At 41.8% G+C, this 23,242-nt stretch overlaps 1 protein-coding gene across 3 annotated transcripts in view; it reads right to left on the bottom strand.

Moving 5' to 3' along the window:
• grid2ipa (glutamate receptor, ionotropic, delta 2 (Grid2) interacting protein, a) overlaps positions 1–13,023 on the bottom strand; it is a 91,194-nt gene extending 78,171 nt beyond the window's left edge. For all 3 annotated transcript variants that reach the window (XM_034190491.1, XM_034190493.1, XM_034190492.1), the window contains exons 1-4: positions 12,853–13,023; positions 9,761–10,014; positions 5,264–5,596; positions 5,027–5,181 (exon numbers count right to left, since the gene is read on the bottom strand). In XM_034190491.1, the coding sequence (XP_034046382.1) occupies positions 5,027–5,181; positions 5,264–5,596; positions 9,761–10,014; positions 12,853–12,934 (824 nt within the window). In that variant the 5' untranslated portion in view covers positions 12,935–13,023. The remainder of the gene's footprint in view (positions 1–5,026; positions 5,182–5,263; positions 5,597–9,760; positions 10,015–12,852) is intronic.
• Positions 13,024–23,242: the final 10,219 nt, after the last annotated feature.

The following is a 23,242-nucleotide window of genomic DNA, read 5'->3' as shown; positions in this document are numbered from 1 at the left end:
TGTTCACAGACAAGCTCACAAACAAACTGCAGGTCGTGACAGACGCGGAACGGACTATATACAATTATAGACTTTTGATGAGGTGTACCCGTGATTATGTGGACCTGGTCAGGATGGGTTATTATATGGTAAACAAGAAAATTGGGAAGTGTTTATCGCTAGCTTTTACTTGATATATGAGGAACATGTATATAAACACACAAAACAAAGCAGTTTTGAAGAGACCAGAGACTGACATCATGGTGCAGCTCTACTCTGATTGGCTGTCACCTGCGTCACTCAAAAATAAAACGGATCAGACTGAAACAGAATGTGACTTTTAATCCTCTTAAAATACGTCAAGGTTAGCCATCTTTGAACTTGTCCAAGGTCTGTGTCCCTGTGAATTTCAAGAGTCTGGCAGTAATAGGACTGGACGAAAAGCCTTCGCAATACCCAATTGCCATATTTGATGGCCTTGGGTAAATATGCATATATGGCTTCTCAAACTGATGCATGAGGTGACACTGCAAAAGAGAAACCATACTCTTGTGAAGGTCACATCAATTTATTATTGGAGGTAATGATACACTAATGAACAGATGGTTATGAATGCAATATTACATTTCTGCTAATAAACATATTAAACCCTACATCAAAGGTCTCAAACCAATTCCAGAAAGGGCCAAGAGGGTGCAGGTTTTCTTTGCAACCACCCAATCCAGCAACTGATTTCACTGATTAACATTACTTTGAGCAGATGGACTCAGTTACGGTAATCAGTGAAATCACCTGGTGGAGTCAGTGGTTGCAAAGAAAACCTGCACCCTCTTGGCCCTTTGTGGAATCAGTTTGAGACCTCTGCCCTACATATTGTGGCTTTAAAAAATAAATTTATGAAAGTCACAATTTTTGAACAGAATTCTACTTTCACCAGTCACCATAAAACAGAAGGGGGAAAAAAAAATCATTTTCTGCTGCATCACCTGAATGAACTTTTCAGATTTTGAAGCTTTTTGTGCTTTGACTTCCACTTTTTCTTTTGTCATTCTCATACAACAACAATGCAAGAGCAGCAATTTTCAAAAATGTTTCAATTCTAACGCCTAAATTAGTCATTGTTTTCCCCCCACATTGGCCTGAAACTACTGGAGTGACACAGAAAGGCAGCGACACTCAGAGAACAAACATTTTGCACATTAAAGCCTGAAAGGTCACCATGAAACTGAACTCTACCCACCAGAAAAGCATTATGGGTAACAGTGGCTGTCTAAAGTTTGATTATTTTTTTTTTTTCCTTCAGATGTTTATGAGCAGGGCTGCTGTCATTTCTTGTTGCCTCAAGGTAAAAACAACTAAAACATCTCAGCCCACTGCAGATACAGAAGATGCATAATTAATAGAACTGCTGTGCAAAACAAGCATTACGGTGCATTTTCACAGACCACAACAGCTGTGTCAGAGGAAACAGAGACAGAAAACAGCTTTAAATTTCACCAGATGCAAAAAACTGATTATTCACCCAAAAAAAGGTCAATGCTGCTGCAGAGTAACAGAACTTAAATTAAACAAACAGACACCAAACGTGCTTTAAGTTATCAGGTTTCTTACTTACCTCAGGCAGCAGTTCATAATTTCATCTTCATGCAACAAATTTCAAAGTGAGATGCGTCCGCGTAGGCTAATATTTGTGTGCGTGTAATAATTGTGTGCATGCCTGTGAGGGAAATGTGCATACACTGCATGTAAGAGTGTTCGGGCATCTGTGCAGCAGGAGTGAGAAGCCAGCAGCAGCAGCAGCAGCTACAAACTGTATGAAGAGGAGTCAGTAAAGAGGAAATAGGAGAAAAAAAAAAGGTATCAAAGCATGTATCACAGCTGATGGAGAGAAGTGGGACAGACAGCCACGGAGAAAAGTCAGAGGAGGCGGGAGGAACAGATAAGAAGAGTTTTCAATCCACCTAACTTGCATGTCTTTGGATGTGGGAGGAAGCCAGAGCGTGAAGACAAATGATCTTTTTGGTTTGTAGTTTCCAAATAATGCTGAGGAGGAAGAGATGCAATATTCACTGACATTTTAAGGACCAAAGGCAGCGAATTAAAGAAACTCGTCTGTGCTTCGCTTACAGCCCGTCCACATTTCACAGCAAAACGCCAAAAGGAGAGTTTTTCCAAAAGAACTGATTTCATCTTGTTCCCACACTATGATCCCACTGTGTGCACGTTTCTGTCGCACAGTAAATTATCCAGCTGATCTCTCGGTGAAACACAATGGACTCCAACTCCCAGCTGTTTTTGTCTGAAAGCATTTGCAAAAACTGGAATCAGGAGAAAATAATAAAAGTACCATAAATAAAAAAATAAGGTCAAGAGAACCTGAAGTCCTTTGGACAAAGAAAGAGAAATTTTGAGTAAATATGAGAAAAGTGGCATTAATTCAAGGTCAGTGACATCTTTGTGTAGGTTGATTGAAAGAATCTACATGCAAATTAGTCACGAAGCAGTTTTTCAGAAATAAACTGAGCCCTTAGAAGGATTCAAGGATAATGAGATTTATTTATTTATTGGGTGGCACTGTGGCTTAGTGGTTAGTACTGATGCCTCACAGCAAGAAGGTTGTGGGATCGGTTCCTATTCTTTCTGTGTGGATTTTGCATGTTCTCCCCATGCCTGTGTGGGTTCTCTCTGGGTGCTCCGGCTTCCTCCTACATCCAAAGACATGCAGGTTAGGAACTTTAAAGTGTGTGTGAATGTGAAGTGTGTGTGAATGTGTTTGTCTATATGTGGCCCTGTGACAGACTGGTGTCTTGTCCAGGGTGAACCCCACCTCACGACCTATGACTGCTGGGATAGGCTACAACCCCCCGTGACCCTTAATTGGAGTATGCAGGTATAGAAAATGGATGGATATTTTTTTGGCGGTGGGAGCTGTAGAATTTTTACTGTATGCAAAATTAGAGAAGATGTTACTGAACAGCTTTACTGCAATAAATTGAAAAGTGTGAAAATTACATCTGTGGGTCCTTGGGGAGGCCCAGGGTTTCAATTAGTACAAGCAGGGACTCAGAAGTTGTGAGCCTGTCCCAGAAAAAGTAGGGTGTGGTTCCCCATCTTTTGCATTCTGGGAAACCAAAACCCAGTGAGTCGAAACTTCGCACATTCTCAAAAAATGTTGGTTTCTCAGAATGCAAAAGATGGAGAACTTTTCTGGGTCGGGCTCAGAACTTCTCAATCGCCCCTTGTAAGTCAACTTACCATGATCAGATAGTGATCCAAGGAATGTCTGTACCAAATCTGGGAAAAATTCATGTAAAACGTTTTTGGAAATTCAGCATATCACAATTTTAACCCTTTTGGTGGGTGAGGACTTTAGAAAGATTCAAAGTCAATGAAAATCTTTGTGTAAGGACACACTGATTCAAGGAACCTATATGCAGATCTACGGAAAAAGTTACTAAGCTGTTTTTTTTTTTTTTTTTGCAATAAATTGAGAAATCAGCAACCCACCACCTTCGCCACCACCACTACCACCACCACCTTTTGGGGGTCCTGGGGGAGCCCTCAGAATGATTCAAGGTCAATGAGATTTTTCTTGCCTGTAGGCAGCCTCCCAAAGAATTTTGATGTAAAATTAGAAAAAAAGGTCATTAAACAGTTTTTCTGCAATTGAATCAAAAAGTGTGAAAAATTTAATTTTTTGCCCTTTTGAGGTGGCTTTCAAAAAATCATTGGACAGTACACCATGCACAAATCTTGATAACATTAGTCCTCTGGACCTTTACCCAAGGAATAGGAAACCTCTGTTGCTGGAGGACTTATAATCACCAAGATGACTTTTAAAGTCTTCACTCAAAAAATAAAACAAAATAAAAAATTCTCTTGTATACAGAATTGTGCAAAAAATCAAACCTTAGCACTGGGGTAACTACGTATTGGATTGCACGCAGAGAAATGGCTACATGGCTACCTGGATGACAACCACTCGGGTAGACAATTGGGTCCATCTGCATATCCTTGGCCTTCTCCAGTCACTGGAGGTCTCAACAATGAGGTGCCTCTGTGTTCGAACATGTCCAGAGAAATCTGCCACATGGTCAAAATGTCAAAACTGACGGCTCCTCACAATCCAAGTGATACTCTTCATCTCAGTCTCTCTAAGTAACCGTGTTTTTGATACAGTCAATCCAGTAGTACTCAAGGATCATCTAGAAACCTAGAACCAAAGACATCCAATCTTAGGTCACTGATTAGTGTCAGAGTCTCTTATCATACAGTTACACAGGAAGCACCAGCACCCTAAAGATTTTGATCTTTGCCCACTTGCAAAGGTACTGGCTTCACCAAACACCTCTCTCCAGTGACCCAAACAATTCCCAGGTGCCTCTCAATCTTAAGTGTTGTGGACCCAGAGAACTGCTAGACTTCATGACCCTACTCAACACCAAGTACAGATATGAACAGGGTAAGATCCAGAACACTTACATTCTCAGGATTCAGGCAGAAATCTCACTCGACAGTTTGGTTGGGAAATAATGGCACTGGCTTAACACAAAATGTTTGCATCATTGGCACTGACAGATAAAAACTTACACCTTTTCACAACATATCTTTTTTCTTTTTTTTTTTGGAGTACAAGTCACACCTGTCAAAAGGGAAAAGAAGAAGTACTGCATTTACATGGTGCTTTTCTATCTAGCAGATGGTCAAAGTGATGTGTCACATTTAATTACTCAGTCCAGGCATGGGTACCTACATGTACCCACTGTTGCAGCTGGGTGGACTGAGACAATGCAGATTTAGTGTCTTATCCAAGTACACAGAAAGGTAGCATGATTGGGACAGGAACACAGGTCTACATATAGGCAGGCCAGCTCCTTATCCACTGAGCTACACATAAAAATGCATTGTGAAGAAGACAAAACCATGTATGTTGCACTGGTCCACCAGTGCAACATAGGAAAGAAGACGAAAAGAAATGACTGATTTCCCTGTCAGAAGATGCTCGTGCACACAGAACAGTCTGGCGTTCGATCACATTGTTAGATACCTGACGTTGTCGATGAGCTGCTGATGCTCCTCTGTGATCAGGATGTTGGGCAGGGCCTCAGCCAGACTTTCCACATCCCTCTCAGCGGCAAACTGCTTCAGCACCTCAAACAGCTGTTCCTTCACATCTGGCTCTTCCCCGAGCACTTCCTCCACCTGACACAAACACACCCAGATGTCAGTGTGTAACAGATAAAGGACACGGAATATTCAATGGCGAACAAATGACTTCACCCACTTTCTTATTGAACTCCATGGCCTTGTGGGCGCGGCTCTCCCTGACGCTGTCTCCGGTCTGTGACAGCACCCTCATGCTGCTGCTCAGCCGCTTGGGCCGCCGCGCCATGCTGAGCACGCCCAGACGAAGAGGTCGACCCTGAGCTGCTTTGATCATGGCTGCTGCCGCTTCGTGACGTTTTACAGGGATGCTGTTGACCTCCATGATATAATCTTGAACCTTCAGGCCACTGCGACCAGCCGGCCCAGCGGGTACACAGTCCTCCACCATTACTGGGCTGTCGCCAATAATAGTGAAGCCAAAACGGCCATCAGGGCCAGGGGTGATGTCAATCTGAGGATGAGAAAATGACGATAGTAGGATTGAATCTGGATGGCAGATAAGGAGAGGCACCTATAAACAAAAGGCATGCCAGTCCTGACAACAGGACTCCAAAGTTCTCAGAAAATCCAAAAACCAAGTTAGAGGAGGTCCAGAGGACTCTAAAATGCTCACAATCAGCCATGACTGTTGTCAACAGTTGGGCATATCCCTTTCGACCAGAATAGGTACCAATCAAATTCTTTGGTAAACGTGGTGACCAAAGGGGTGGAGCCAATGTAATTTACTTATTTCTAAATTGCTAAATGAGGTGTGAGGCAGCACAGTTGTACAAGCAGTTATTGTGCTTGCTTCCAAAGTAGTAGGTTCCCACCTCAAGACAGCCCGTGCCGATTCTCCATGTACATGTGGAGTTGAATCAGCAATGACACAGAATTAATCCATATTGAGTCCGCTGCAGTGACCCCAATTCAAATGAAATTCATTTACTTTTACTAAATGAGGTGTGTAATTTTCATTAAATATGGTGAAAACATTGGGTCGTTATATATATTTAGGGCTGGATCTGCAAAGAGGGGTGGAACCAGGAAATGCATTTATTTGTTTATTTACTTTACATTGTAAAGCAGGGCATTTAAAACCTTGGGACAACTGTGCACTTTAATCAATCAACTTAATTAATGAGTGCCTTTCAAGCTATAAGTGCATCAACAAAGGTGCGAATCCTATTTTCACTTTCTCAGATCCCTATTTACATTTATATAAACATATTAAACTATTTACTGAAAAATGCTTGTTGATGCCAACCACCTTAAAAGTGTAGTCCTTTTCAATTTTACACAAAATTGACAAAATTAAATTCATGTTGAAATACATATTCTTTTCAAAGTTCTGATACTAATGATAATGTGGTGCAGATGGGCCAAATGATGAGGCATTTCCTTATTTGTAAAACTGAAGTACAACTTCACAAAACACATTTTGAGATGCAGTTTTTCTCTTACAAAATTACATCTTTATTCTCATAATATTATGACTTTATTCTCATAATATTATGAGTTTTTCTCATAAAATTACAACTTTATTCTGATAATCTTATGACTTTATTCTCATAATATTACACATTTTTTCTCATAAAATGGCTTTATTCTTGTAATATTATGCAGCGGCTGTTCCTCATATTTTTTTTCTCCAGGTAAAACTGTAGTTGCATCAGGAAGGGCATCCGGTGTAAAACTTGTGCCAAATACCAATGCGGATCTGGCGGTCCGCTGTGTCGACCCCGACCCAAAAACGGGAGCAGTCGAAATGACAACACACACATTCTCGTAATATTATGACTTTATTCTGGTAACATGACTTTATTCTCAAAGTCTAAAAAAAAAAACCTCAATGTGGCCCTAAAACGCTGTCGTAAAATACATTGAGTTTGCTCTGTGAGACTTTATAGATAAGAAGAAGGTGGATGCGAATGTGCAAGATTAGAAGTTAATTCTGCATTTGATAGAAACTGAGAACTTGAAATGTGCAATTTCTAACCTGGAAAAATACATCTAAAAACCAATTATTAACCATTAGTCATCTCAATGACTCATTCTTACAAAACAAGTAAAATGTAAATGTAACTAAGACTTATTTGATATGGTAAAGAATTGAGTGTTGAATTGAGTGCCCAGCACGCTTCCAGCAAAACTTGCATGAAATATGTCCACATTTCTTCCCATCGGGATTCTCTGACCCCCTATGCTCACTAGCTGTGTTTATCACCGTCTTTCCGCTTCAATTTTAGTTCTTTTTTTGGGGGGGGGGGGGGGTCCATGTTCAGTTTCACTTAAAGGTAGACACGTTTCTTTGGCTCCATGTGCAGCTCAGACTCCCACCACCTATGACATCACAACAGAAGGTGTGTCTTGGCGTAGTGTTGCTGTATTTTAACCCATGTGGGTCAAAATTCTAAACGTTTCCAGACAAGCAAAATTTTGCTCATACTGGCTATGTAAAACTGTGAAGCCTACAACTCCAATTCCAATGAAGTTGGGACGTTATGAAAATGTAAATAAAAACAGAATACAATGATTTGCAAATCCTCTTCAACCTATATTCAATTGAATACACCACAAAGACAAGATATTTAATGTTCAAACTGATAAACTTTATTGTTTTTGTGCAAATATTTGCTCATTTTGAAATGGATGCCTGCAACACGTTTCAAAAAAGCTGGGACAGTGGTATGTGGTTACATCACCTTTCCTTCAAACAACACTCAATAAGCGTTTGAGAACTGAGGACACTAATTATGAGTGTCATGATTGGGTATGAAAGGAGCATCCCCAAAAGGCTCAGCTGTTCACAAGCAAAGATGGGGCGAGGATCACCACTTTGTGAACAGCTCCATGAAAAAAAATAGCCCAACAGTTTAAGAACAATGTTTCTCAACGTTCAATTGCAAGGAATTTAGGGATTCCATCATCTACAGTCCATAATATAATCAGAAGATTCAGAGAATCTGGAGAACTTTCTGCACATAAGCAGCAAGGCCAAAAACCAACACTGAATGCCCGTGACCTTCTATCCTTCAGGCGGCACTGCATTAAAAACCAACATCATTGTGTAAAGGATCTTACTGCGTGGGCTCAGGAACTCTTCAGAAAACAATTGTCATTTAACACAGTTCATCGCTACATCTACAAGTGCAAGTTAAAACTCTACCATGCAAAACGAAAGCCATACATCCACAACATCCAGAAATGCGGCTGCCTTCTCTGGGCCGAGCTCATTTGAAATGGACAGATGCAAAGTGGAAAAGTGTGCTGTGGTCTGATGAGTCCACATTTCAAATTGTTTTTGGAAATCATGGACGCCGTGTCCTCTGGACAAAAAAGGAAAAAGACCATCCAGATTGTTACCAGCGCTAAGTTCAAAAGCCAGCATCTGTAATGGTATGGAGGTGTGTTCGTGCCTATGACATGGGCAACTTACACATCTGTGATGGCACCATCAATGCTGAAAGGTACATCCAGGTTTTGGAGCAACACATGCTGCCATCTAAGCAACGCCTTTTTCAGGGACGTCCCTGCTTATTTCAGCAAGACAATGCCAAGACACATTTTGCACGTGTTACAACAGTGTGGCTTTGTAGTAAAAGACTGCGGGTACTAGACTGGCCTGCCTGCAGTCCAGACCTGTCACCCATTGAAAATGTGTGGTGCATTATGAAGCACAAAATACAACAACGGAGACCCCGGACTGTTGAACAACTGAAGTCGTACATCAAGCAAGAACGGGAAAGAATTCCACCTTCAAAGCTTCAACAATTAGTGTCCTCAGTTCCCAAACACTTATTGAGTGTTGTTAGAAGGAAAGGTGATGTAACACAGTAGTAAACATACCACTGTCCCAGCTTTTTTGAAAAGTCTTGCAGGCATCCATTTCAAAATGAGCAAATATTTGCACAAAAACAATAAAGTTTATCAGTTTGAACATTAAATATCTTGTCTTTGTGGTTCAATTGAATATAGGTTGAAGAGGATTTGTAAATCATTGGATTCTGTTTTTATTTACATTTTACACAATGTCCCAACTTCATTGGAATTAGGGTTGTATATTTGAATACGAAGGAATAAAACTATAGTGGTGTTCAACAAAATCCTTTTTATGATTTGTATGGTTTTTAAAATTCCAAACAGACAACAGCTTTAAATACAGTTACATTTTTAAAAACAACCACCTTTGATTGTTTAAACGTGGTCTGTAATCAATGACCACTCCCTTGTCATCCAGCTACAGTGGACATAGTGAGTTCATGAACCATTATGTCATCCACATTTTAATTGGTTGACTCCGCCTTTCACTTTATTGCTATTCTGAAGTTTGTTTACATCAGTAAAACTTGAAAACACTGAACCTGTGCTTCCATTTTGAGTTATAACCATCTGACAAACACGCAAAATGTCACTTCACTCTTTTGTAGACAAGCTTATAGAAGTTTTATTGTGTCGCAGTAAGAGTTTTCTCCTGTGGAGCATCTTGGCAAACTATTCCTACTGATGTTTTCAAAATAAAACCCCAAAGTAAAAGTTTCTTGTACCTGCGTGGTGTTCCACCACTATAGGATTAAATGACATGTGACGTGTTTCCTCCACAGTCTATAAACCAGCAGTTCATGTGTCAGCTGACCTGTTCAATCCGTGACACCACTCCAATGCTGGGCGGAACAGTTTTCAGAGTCTGTGCCAGAGCGATAAGCGCCGGTGTGCTGAGGTTAGTCACGTCCTGACCTTCGATGTCCACCACCTGGTCACCAGGCTGCAAACCTGCCAGGTAGGCACTACTGCCCTCCACCACAGAGAGGATGTAACTGGGGCCAGTGCCACCAAGGCGGAAGCCAAAAGCCTCAGGCCAGTTCTGATTGGTTGGAGGGAGGCCGAGGTCTAGAGGATGGATTAGAAGATGAAACTTGTAGAATATAGAGGTCCAAATAAATGCACTAAGACATCAAGGTCACAGCCTTGTGACTGAGCTTGGCAACACGGGCACCATACTTGTTCTAACAGAGTAGAACGTGATTTAAACATTTTCCACATATCAACACTAATTTAACACATGCACCACCACAGTTGAGTTGAATTTGTGCAACAAGGAGATGAGTGAGGGAAGCCACAAACATACTTGTGATTATGCTGCAGGAGTTATAGGTCTGTGACTGGAGAAACTGCATAGTGTAAGTTTTTCTCTTGCACCATCGTCACTTCGTGGTAGAGTAAAACAGAGGATTTTCGCACAACAGGTGAAATTTAAGTTCGAGTTTCTCATGCGCCTCCTGGCAAATTGTGGCTGAAATTTCACGCATTATTTTGAAGAAAATCCTTTGCTGTTCCACCACACCATGACGCAGTGTAACTGGTGATACAACAGACCAAAACAGTTTCGGTATGGGTATCTTGGTGGCTTCCCTCACTCTTTTTTGAAAATGGCATACTCCAGATTTACCATATAGCACCATGCTGTTTGTATTCCTTAGTGTTCAGTATAAATGAAGTCCATGACATATTCAGTTACTTGAAATGTCAACGTGTCAATTCCTGATTGTTTAAGAAATCCTGATTGTAAAACTAATGATTTGCATCCAAAATAATTGTGATATTTATTTTGTCCAATTTCTTATGGGCTCTGGAAATGGAGTCAGATCAAGTCTGGGAGCATGTGCTGGCACTGTGTTTCACCACATCCTCAACTTCACGGAACCTCCTAGGGTCCCAAATGGCACACATCCAGGCAGACAACCGGTCCATTCATACATCTCTAAAATAACCATCTATCTGCTACAGCCAGGTGACATATGGGTGTCCCTTTGGCCTTCTACAGCTACTGAGGTCCTCAACAGTCAGGCACCTGCGCACTGGATCGTGCACAGATAAATGCACCACATTGCAACATAAGGAATCTGAATGATGTGTAGTTCAGAGGCTGCCTGGAAAACCGGAGTGCTTGAAGATGAATGAATATCTCAGGGAGATGTTTACTGTAGCAAGTCAGACTGACTTTATAGGAAACAGAATGGAAAGCTAACTTGCCATTTTTACTCCCTACGTTTGGTGAGGTGTCAGCCCTTCAACATTTAGATGTGTTATACGTGATCAGGTTGCTGCAATCACTGAACTCTATATGTATATGGTTGCTTAGCTGCAACATTTCCGTCCTTGCCTTTTGGACATTTCTTTGTTATGATTCAATACTGGTAGTAGTACGGCCAAAGCACATGGTCCACTCTACCCCCACCCACTGACTCTGGTCTGCTTGAGGTTTCTTCCTGAGGGACTTTTTCCTTACTACTGTTGCCAATGCACTTGCTCAGGGGTTGGATAAGGTTCAGCCTTACTCTTGTGAAGTGCCTTGCGGTGATTTATGTTGTGATTTGGTGCTGTCTTAAGAAACTGAACCGAAAAAGTTGACACTACAAGCACATCTTCACTGTGGCAGCTCAACCCCATTGTGGTGGCATACAGATGCAAATGGACAAAAATTGTGTTACTGTCCAAATACTTCTGGACCTGAGTGTTTGAGGAAACTGAATGAATGAGGTTATTTCTGACTGCTATATCTAGCTCACATGTTGAACTGCTGGCCTTCCCCTGTTCACTGGCCTCATTCTAGTAACGCAGAACATGGCGGCATCCCATTATTTCATTGCCATCTTTTTACAGAGTGACTGATCTATCCACAAATATCTCAAAATCTGTACCTTATTCAATTCTTTCTCCATTGGTGCAAACCTTAAAACGACCCTCTGATTCCACTGACCTCTTTGGCTTTTGTAAATAAATGTGACACTGTTAGAAATTTTACAGTTTTCTACAGATTATCTGCCAATAAAAATACAAATCTAAAATTTGCTTCATGTCAAAATGGGTTTGCTACACATGCTTATATTTCTATAAAACCAAACTAAAAAGAAAAAATTATGAAAAGGTAGAAGTCGAAAGCACATCAACATGAGAAATAATAAAAAAAGGCAGTACACCAATAATTGCATCCATTAAACAGATGACTGGGGCACCAAAAAAAAAAGGAAAACCAAGACAAAAACGTTAAAATTTAGTAAGTAAGAAAACAAACAAAAAAAGTGGGCAAATAAGAGTCTTCAAGACTTAAAGAAGTAGAAATGTTATCCTGCTTCAGTTGGGGAAACAAAAAGCAAATCATCCAAAGATGGGATTTAAGCACAGAGTTAAATGGTAAATGGACTGCATTTATATAGCGCTTTTCCATCTGCATCAGATGCTCAAAGCGCTTTACAATAATGCCTTACATTCACCCCAATGCCAGGGTGCTGCCATACAAGGTACTCACTACACACCGGGAGCAACTTGGGGATTAAGGACCTTGCCCAAGAGCCCTTAGTGATTTTCCGGTCAGGCTGGGATTTGAACCAAGGATCCTCAAGCCCAGCGCTTAACCACTAGCCCATCATGTCCCCTCAAGCACAGAGTTAAATGCTTAGGGTGAGACATGACTGAGTGAATGCAGTAAATTAAATCTAGAATCAAAGATCTACAAAACACACTCAGATTCCTGAAAGAAAACATTCAAAAGTAGCCAAATACTGATGCTAAATAAATGTGGACAGTTTCTACTTGTCACAACATTATGGTACAAAACCCTTTTTTGTTGTCTTTTCCAATCTTCCCTGTAACCCAGATGCACAGCACTCATCTTTCTCTTCTCCGGTACAATAAATAACATGTGGAAATGGTAATACAGAGACTTACAGAAGTCTTTGGAGGCACTCCGGGTCCCAGACTTGCTCTGGCGCAGTGAGAAACGGCCCTTCCTGCTCAGGAACCGCCTCATCCTCGCCCGACTTGCGGCAGGGCACGTTCCTGCCAGCCTTCTTTAAGCCCCTGCCGGGGGCTGAGGCAGCTAAAGGGTGTCACAGGACACCCTTTAGCTGCTCCTCACCAAGCATCCCTAAAGCGCACCTTCTCTAAATGCCGCTGCCCAGGTAGGCAAATCAAATGCACCAAAAAGGTCACATTTATATTTTATGTAGGCCAGTACCTCCCCCTGTTCCCAATCAGAGAGACGGCTTTCCAGAGCAGAGAAGGAGGCCAAGGGAGCAGAGAGAACATCTGAAAATCAGGCTCCCCATGATGGGTGAGGCAGTCCAACCTCAGCCTGAGCTCAAACCCAGTGTCTGAGTACTGGTCACAGAACTGGGACACATGCACTTGGTCTTGAAATGGTGTTTGCAAGAAAAGGTACTGCAAAGCCCCATTTTTCTATAAATACCCTTTCCTTTCTCTCTCTCTCTCTCTCTCTCTCTCTCTCTCCCCCCTCGCTTGCTCATGTGGATGAGGCCCTCTCAGAGGGCTGAGGAGTGACCCAGAAACAGTTTGGTGTACCAACCAGAGATGTGGCTCTGATTGGATCACCCATGTTAACCCTCAGCATCAACAGAAATGTAGCTCATTCATGTTCAAGGTTACGTGCACCAAATCTGAAACAGTTCAATCAGACATTGATGCAGTACAACAATCAGCTACTGCTTTAGACATACATATTATATATATATATATATATACACTCAACAAAAATATAAACGCAACACTTTTGGTTTTGCTCCCATTTTGTATGAGATGAACTCAAAGATCTAAAACTTTTTCCACATACACAATATCACCATTTCCCTCAAATATTGTTCACAAACCAGACTAAATCTGTGATATTGAGCACTTCTCCTTTGCTGAGATAATCCATCCCACCTCACAGGTGTGCCATACCAAGATGCTGATTAGACACCATGATTAGTGCACAGGTGTGCCTTAGACTGCCCACAATAAAAGGCCACTCTGAAAGATGCAGTTTTATCACACAGCACAATGCCACAGATGTCGCAAGATTTGAGGGAGCGTGCAATTGGCATGCTGACAGCAGGAATGTCAACCAGAGCTGTTGCTCGTGTATTGAATGTTCATTTCTCTACCATAAGCCGTCTCCAAAGGCGTTTCAGAGAATTTGGCAGTACATCCAACCAGCCTCACATCCGCAGATCACGTGTAACCACACCAGCCCAGGACCTCCACATCCAGCATGTTCACCTCCAAGATCGTCTGAGACCAGCCACTCGGACAGCTGCTGAAACAATCGGTTTGCATAACCAAAGAATTTCTGCACAAACTGTCAGAAACCGTCTCAGGGAAGCTCATCTGCATGCTTGTCGTCCTCATCGGGGTCTCGACCTGACTCCAGTTCGTTGTTGCAACTTCGCACAACCATTGAAGAGGAGTGGATCAACATTCCACAGGCCACAATTGACAACCTGATCAACTCTATGCGAAGGAGATGTGTTGCACTGCATGAGGCAAATGGTGGTCACACCAGATACTGACTGGTATCCCCCCAATAAAACAAAACTGCACCCTTCAGAGTGGCCTTTTATTGTGGACAGTCTAAGGCACACCTGTGCACTAATCATGGTGTCTAATCAGCATCTTGATATGGCACACCTGTGAGGTGGGATGGATTATCTCAGCAAAGGAGAAGTGCTCACTATCACAGATTTAGACTGGTTTGTGAACAATATTTGAGGGAAATGGTGATATTGTGTATGTGGAAAAAGTTTTAGATCTTTGAGTTCATCTCATACAAAATGGGAGCAAAACCAAAAGTGTTGCGTTTATATTTTTGTTGAATATATATATATATATATATATATATATATATATATATATATATATATATATATATACACACACACACACACACACACAAGGTTGGGTTGGATTACTTTGAAATGTAATCCAAAAGTAATCAGATTACAAGTAATCCAAATGTATGTACATACATGTAATCTACATGTATTCTTTCAAAGTAATCCTACCCAACCTTGTATATACGAGGGTAGGCTGAAAAGTTCTAAGGCTGCATCATATTAAGCCTTAGAACTTTTCAGCCTACCCTCCTATATATATATATATATATATATATATATATATATATATATACACGAGGGCTGTCAGTAAAGTAACGGTCCTTTTTATTTTTTTTAAAAACTATATGGATTTCATTCATATGTTTTTACGTCATACATGCTTGAACCCTCGTGCGCATGCATGAGTTTTTCCACGCCTGTCGGTGACGTCATTCGCCTGTGAGCACTCCTTGTGGGAGGAGTCGTCCAGCCCCTCGTCGGAATTCCTTTGTCTGAGAAGTTGCTGAGAGACTGGCGCTTTGTTTGATCAAAATTTTTTCTAAACCTGTGAGACACATCGAAGTGGACACGGTTCGAAAAATTAAGCTGGTTTTCAGTGAAAATTTTAACGGCTGATGAGAGATTTTGAGGTGATTCTGTCGCTTTAAGGACTTCCCACGGTGCGAGACGTCGCGCAGCGCTCTCAGGCGGCGTCATCAGCCTGTTCAAGCTGAAAACCTCCACATTTCAGGCTCTATTGATCCAGGACGTCGTGAGAGAACAGGGAAGTTTCAGAAGAAGTCGGTTTCAGCATTTTATCCGGATATTCCACTGTTAAAGGAGATTTTTTTAATGAAAGACGTGTGGACGGATCCGCGCGTCGGGACGCAGCCGACGCAGTGCGGCGGCACAGGAAAAACACCTCTGTGTTGATAACCATTTGTAAAATCCAGGCGGCTTTTGATGGCTTTCAGTGGAGTGAGTATATGAGAAATTGTTTAACAGGCAGGACATGTTCCAACTTGTCCTTAAGGCTTCCAACAGAGGTGTTTTTCCTGTGGCGGAGCGTCGTGGCGGCTGCGTCCCGACGCGCGGACCCGTCCGCACGGACCCGTCCGCACGGACCCGTCTGCACGGACCCGTCCGCACGGACCCGTCTGCACGTCTTTCATTAAAAAAATCTCCTTTAACAGTGGAATATCCGGATAAAATGCTGAAACCGACTTCTTCTGAAACTTCTCTGTTCTCTCACGACGTCCTGGATCAATAGAACCTGAAATGTGGAGGTTTTCAGCTTGAACAGGCTGACGACGGCGGCTGAGAGCGCTGCGCGACGTCTCGCACCGTGGGCAGTCCTTAAAGCGACAGAATCACCTCAAAATCTCTCATCAGCCGTTAAAATTTTCACTGAAAACCAGCTTAATTTTTCAAACCGTGTCCACTTCGATGTGTCTCACAGGTTTAGAAAAAATTTTGATCAAACAAAGCGCCAGTCTCTCAGCAACTTCTCAGACAAAGGAATTCCGACGAGGGGCTGGACGACTCCTCCCACAAGGAGGGCTCACAGGCGAATGACGTCACCGACAGGCGTGGAAAAACTCACGCATGCGCACGAGGGTTCAAGCATGTCTGACGTAAAAACATATGAATGAAATCCATATAGTTCTTGAAAAAAATAAAAAGGACCTATACTTTATTGACAGACCTCATAGATAGCCTCAGAAACAGCCACATCCTTAGGAAACTCAAGTTTGGGTTTCCAAGTTGTGATAAGGGTCAGGACAAATCTTGCAACATAGACAACCCTACAAAACCAGCTTTGGTCCTGAGTGGCAACCACCCAGACTAGCAGTACAACCCAGTATGTTATGGTGGAACAGAACCGTTGCAGGCTATGGACCTAAACGCAAGGAGCTGGACACGGAGAAGAGTTCAAAAGGAAAATAAAATTTATTATTAACAATAAATTAGAAATGCTGCACTGGGGTTCTGCAGTATGGAGAGTGGCCTACTGAAGTTAGGGAGCTGCAGTTTCCCAAGCCAGACTTGAATGAATAAAGGCACAAAGGAGTCAGTGACCAGGGCCAGGTGGGATGCTGCTTCAGCTACCAGGAATTATGGAAGACACACAGGATGAGTAGAATGCACTCGTAACACTGAGCCACAAACAGTCTCTGTTCATAAAAGGATTTAACACAGGATGTCACAGAGTTCATTGTTCAACAGTTGTTCATAGTTCATAAGTGGTCTCCAAGGTCAAAGGTCAAGTGCTGCAGGTTGACGAGCAGCTCCAGTTAAGCAGGACTTGATACAGCTGGGCAGGGTTCTCAATTGTTTAATATATGCAGTTCATAAACAGAGTTCTTGGAATAGTTCTTTATCAAAGCACAGTCACAAGCTGGGGTTAGTGAGAACGGGATCTCACAGAGAAGGAGAACTTAACTGACATTTAGTTAAGGCGCTCCACGCTGGGAGCCGATGAGTTCCCAAAGTGACGTTGCAGTGCAGGTAGCCAGTACCAGGAACCAAGTCCACACGGAGGCAGTACCAGGAGGTTCTGGAACAAGAAGACAGTTCATTCTAATGCAGGAATTAAAAGGCAAGGCTAGCGTTACCTCAGCTTAGGCTGCAGGGTGCTTCGGCGCCTGAGCACACAGCTGGAGACGCGTTCAAGGTCACGGTGCAGCAGTCAGGAAAACCCTCTGATCTCCATCTGGAGCGTGGATGAGGCTTGGGGGATGGCGAGGCAAATGGTTAAGCAAGGCAACAGAAAACAGATGTGGAAGTCTACAGTAGTATCTGACAATTAAAGAACATAAAGTCTGGGTTTAAATAGTCTCTCAATAATCAGTCACAATCTTAACCTGGTGTGCAGTACAACTTAATGGCACCATCTAGTGGAGAACAGAATATATTACCAGAACAGAACAAAGGGTGCCATCTAGTGGAAAGAAAAAGTCATTACCCAAAAGTTCCAGTTAGCTGACATTTCCCCTAGACATCGTCCAGTTGTTGGGGTCATCAGTACTAACTAAATGCATACTTGGGTCATGCTCAAAGAAAATGCACCACAGGTTATCGTTGCATGTAGAAGATGACCAAAGTCTTCAGAGGACTGTACCTCCGATCTTACTGTTTGGTTCTGATACCTGGTACTCACTGATCGAGTGTGAAAATTGGACTCCTTTAAGTATGTCAGAACCTTGAATTTGTGTCAAATGAGTGGGTACGTATGTACACCTAAACAAAATGTACTACTTGTATTGGGAAGGAACATGAATTATGACACTGTAGTTATCATAATTGGGGGAAAATATTTGATGGAACAGTTTAAAACATGGGCAGGGGAAATTTGTGTACACAGTATGTTCACTTGCGATATTAATTGTGGAAGATCGGCAGGATCAGGGAGTAAATTTCAGCTTTTCCATGTTAAAAGACAGGAGACAAAGTAAAATTACATTTGATAAGAAAGTCCTTCCAGGTTCTGATGGTGACGTAATCTGGCATCACAAATCAGTATACACAATGAGCCTCACAGAAGAACAATTGTGAAATCTCCCTTAAATTTCCTGTATCTTTTTTTAGTACAAAGGTTCATACAAATGTGCCACAGCAGATTCAGGAAACCCTCACATGTTCTCGCAGTGGTTCCCAAACTTTTTTCCTTGGAGTACCGCATACTTGTCCCCAAGAAAAACTGAGCCTCCCAGCCCACCCACACACAAGGTGCAATTATCTCGCCTTGAAGACATCTGACTGTAATTATTTTCTGGAAAAATCACAGAGGGCCCTTGGGCAAAACCTTTAATCTCAAAGCTGTTCCCTGTGTGCAATTGAGCACCTTGCATAGCTCCACAATGACAGCGGTGTGTGTGTACATGAGGCGTCATTGTAAAACACAAAGTCTGCACCAGATGGAAACGTGCTATAGAAATACAGCACATTTACCAATGAAACACATAACCTGTTTGCTCACAAGTTAATTTGATACAACACACAAAAGGTCATCAAGTAAAATTGGTAGAAAGAGAAGCTGCAGACAGAAATTCTAAGAATAAATACAACACAGTATAAGAGAATCTTTAAGTCAAGGAACAACATTCAAGATCAATGCAGTTGGACTTTTATCAGGTAACAGATACACATAAAAGGCTCTTCTATAAGTTTGAACTCCAAGCATTCACGTGCAGTTGTTTAAGTGCTTGATGGAAACCTGTGCTGCTGGACCTTGAACCCATATAATCGAGCATCCCGCACCCAGCTCTGGCGGGTTTAGCATGAAGCTGTTATTGATAAAACATTATCAGCGGAGTGTTGTTTTTTGTTTTTTTTGTTTTTTACCTCAGACACGTGTGTTTCGACCATTGTACCTCCACACACATCTAGAGTTTAAAAAAGAAGCATAAACAGCACAGCAAACTGCATAACAACCACAAAAACAAGGTGTGCTTTTCTATAAATCAGGTTTGAGGTGTTCATTTGGAAGGAAGATCATGAATCTGTATAAGATGATGAAAACTGCCAATGATTTATACAGTGCATCTGGAAAGTATTCACAATGCTTCACTTTTTCCATTTTATGTTGCAGCCTTATTCCAAAATGAAGTAAATTCATACTTTCCCTCAAAATCCTGCTCACAATACCCCATAATGACAACTTGAAATTTTTATTATTACTTTGCAAATTTATTAAAAATAAAAAACTAATATAAGAAATTACACATAAATAAGTATTCACACCCTTTGCTCAATACTTTGTTGAAGCACCTTTTGTGACAATGACAACATCAAGTGTTCTTGAATATGATGCCACAAGTTTGGCACACCTATTTTTGGGTAGTTTTACCCATTCCTGTTTGCAGCACCATTGAAATTCCATCAGGTTGGATGGGGAGCGCTGGTGCACAGCCATTTTCAGATCTCTCCAGAGATGTTCAATCGGATTCAGGTCTGGGCTCTGGCTGGGCCACTCAAGGACATTCACAGAGTTGTCCCGAAGCCACTCCTTTGATATATTGGCTGTGTGCTTAGGGCCATTGTTGTCCTGCTGAAAGATGAATGGTCACCCAAGTCTGAGGTCAAGAGCATTCTGGAGCAGGTTTTCATCCAGGATGTCTCTGTACATTACTGCATTCATCTTTCCCTCAATCCTGACTAGTTTCCCAGTTCCTGCCACTGAAAAATATCCCCACAGCATGATGCTGCCACCACGCTTCACTGTACGGATGGTGCCTTGTTTCCTCCAAACATGATGCTTGGCATTCACGTCAGAGTTCAATCTTTGTCTCATCAGACCAGAGAATTTTGTTTCTCATGGTCTGAGAGTTCTTCAGGTGCCTTTTGGCAGGCTGCCATGTGCCTTTTACTAAGGAGTGGCTACTGTCTGGTCCACTCTACCATACAGGCCCGATTGGTGGATTGCTGCAGAGATGGTTGTCCTTCTGGAAGGTTCTCCTCTCCCACAGAGGAATGCTGGAGCTCTGACAGAGTGACCAGCAGGTTCTTGGTCACCTCCCTGACTAAGAACCTTCTCTCCCGATAGCTCAGTTTAGACAGGCGGTCAGCTCTAGAAAGTGTCCTGATTGATCCCAACTTCTTTCATTTACAGATGATGGAGGCCACTGTGCTCACTGGGACTTTCAAAGCACCAGAAATGTTTCTGTTCCTTTCCCCAAATTTGTGCCCCAAGACAATCCTGTCTCAGAGGTCTACAGACAATTCCTTTAACTTCATGCTTGGTTTGTCCTCTGACATGCAGTCAACTATGGGACCTTATCTGCAGACAGGCGTGTGCCTTTCCAAATCTTATCCAATCAACTGAATTTATCGCAGGTGGACTCCAATTAAGCTGTAGAAACATCTTAATGATGATCAGTGGAAACAGGATGCACCTGAGCTCAATTTTGAGCTTCATAGTAAAGGTTGTTAATACTTACGTACATGTGATTTCTTAGTTTTTTTTAATTTGTAATAAATTTGCAAAAATAAAAGTGACCTTTTTTCACATTGTCATTATGGGGTATTGTGTGTAGAATAGAATTTTGAGGAAAAATGGATTTAATCCAATTTGGAATATGGTGCGTTTACACATAAGCAAGACGCGTTACGAATGTCATTTTTCTGTTGTTCGTGAAACATTCCTGACATTCTTAACGTGACTTAACGCCTCTGAATAGGTTTCTTAATAGCACGTGTTGGTGCGTGATATTCTTGATATTTGTGGAGCATGTTTTTGCCTGTCAAAAAATCTTCCACGAATGTCACACACCACCCTCATTTCACCTCATGTCGTGGAGGTCGCAACTGAGCGTATTGATCAGTCTTGATGAGTAGTGATCCTTAATAGAACGTGACAGAGTTTGTAGTGGTTCCTGTGATGGTTCTTGGAGCCCAGACTGTCACGTTATTACGAAGTGACACGGAAACTGTCAAGTTTTGACACGACTTGTAACGCGGCGTCACATTTCACTGTGCGCCACGACAAATCAGTTTTCTGTCATGTGCACATAATTAAACTCGGCTCCACAGCATTCAGTTTAATGCAGCATGCTGAAGAGCAACACTGACGTGAAGTCAGCCAAGTGTCGTTCCACAGTTCCTGCTGAAGCTCCTCAGGATGCTCCTGCAGGTGTTCCACCTGCTGTTGTAACTGATGAGCGGGAGAACGAGTCTGAGCAACCAGAGGAGCGAGAGGAGACTCACGTGCAGCCAGACATCGCTGCACCTCCTCCAGTCTGGCGGAGGAATTAGTGTGCGCACAATTAAACCCTGCTGCACCGCATTCAGTTTGATTGCTGACACAAGGTCGGCTAAAAGTCTCATTTCAGTGCGCTCCTGCAGGTGTTCCACCTGCTGCATGTGCCTGATGTATGGGAAAACGCGCGAGACGAGAGCCGCATGAAGCCACACATCTGGCTCTGTCCATCTCCTCCTCCTCCTGTCTGCACCACTCCATGGCACAGAGCACAACTACGCATGCAGTCACAAAGTTCTTCTGAAAAACTGGAGCGATCTGAATTGTTAGCAACAGTTGGATGAATATGGGTGTGTGGAGACAATTCACCTCGTTCACGTGACAGAACTTGACCAGCGCGCAACAACGCGGAACACTATTCTTGACCGTGCGTAATGGTTCCTGATAATTCTCCAGCAACACGTGCCATTAATTGTAACGCATGGTACCAGGTTGCAGCAGTTCCTGACGACACCTGATGCCTCTGCCCCGAATCATTACATCCATGATCAGCGGCCAAGAATGTGTATTTCGTGGCATTCGTGACTTGTCGTCGTTATGTGTAAACGCAGCATAAGGCTGTAACAGAACAAAATATGGAAAAAGCTCTGAATACTTTCCGTATGCACTGTATACTCAGATATACAACTGACTATTGAGGATGGAGAAATTACTGTCATGTAGCAGAGGCAACACCACAAATTTTCTGGAGAGAACCATAACAGAACGAGTCTACCTCCTATTTCGGGCTGTGTGCTTCTACAAATCCCGACACACAAAGAAAAACTTATAATACTGATCAACCTCAGTGTAAAGGAAGATGACAACTACTGTTGTTTACACAATAAAACAACAAAAAATATTTATCCCATAAACAGAACTGTATTTAATCCACCCAAACATCAAGATGGTCAGTTTGCTTTTCTTTGTCAGCAAGATATAATTTCATTTAAGTCATAGTAGATGACAACAGTGGTGTGAAAAGTACACACATTTGTTACTTAAGTAGAAGTACTGCCGTTTAAAAACACTGGTAAAAGCTGAAGTATCAACTTGACCTCTTTACTCAAGTAAAAGTGAAAAAGTATGTGCTCCAAAACCTACTTAAAGTGTATAAGTATAAAGTAACCTAAAAAAAAAAAAAAGGTAGATGCCACTATATGAATTGAAAGCTTAATTTAAAAACTGATTCGTTCTACATGTGGCCCAAGACCCAAACCCAAAATTACCCCCAACACCACCTACACGAAAATGTTTCAATTCTGGAAGCTCTGAAATGCAATCTGGGACTATTCCAGACAATAAACTGCAGTGAGTGCAGCATCCATTTAGTGAAGAAAAAAAAAAAAAAAAACACACACACACACACAACTTTCCTTATTCAAATTCATTCCAGTATTATTCTGCTGTTACTAGGATGCAGCAGTTTTCTAGTTTGGCAGATAGTTCTGGAGGAAATCACTGAAGAAATTAACACATTAAAAATATGGTTTGACCGAAACAAACTGTCATTAAATAAGACAGGGATGAAGTGGAGGTGTAAGTCACTAGGTGTTCACAGGAAACATTTATTTATATATGTATGTATATGTAGGTTCATTGTTAGTTGCTTTTATATTTTTTGTTGTGTTTCTATTCAGGTTCTTTTTGCCTCTTTCTCTAAAATTGTATATAATAATCATTAGATTATTAATATATAAACAAAAATAAATTTAAGAAATATTACAATTTG

Source organism: Thalassophryne amazonica, chromosome 16 (genome assembly GCF_902500255.1).
Source record: "Thalassophryne amazonica chromosome 16, fThaAma1.1, whole genome shotgun sequence".
NCBI classification, from domain to species: domain Eukaryota; kingdom Metazoa; phylum Chordata; class Actinopteri; order Batrachoidiformes; family Batrachoididae; genus Thalassophryne; species Thalassophryne amazonica.
The sequence above is the reverse complement of the archived record's forward strand: the minus strand, read 5'-3'. Positions and strand labels throughout refer to the sequence as shown.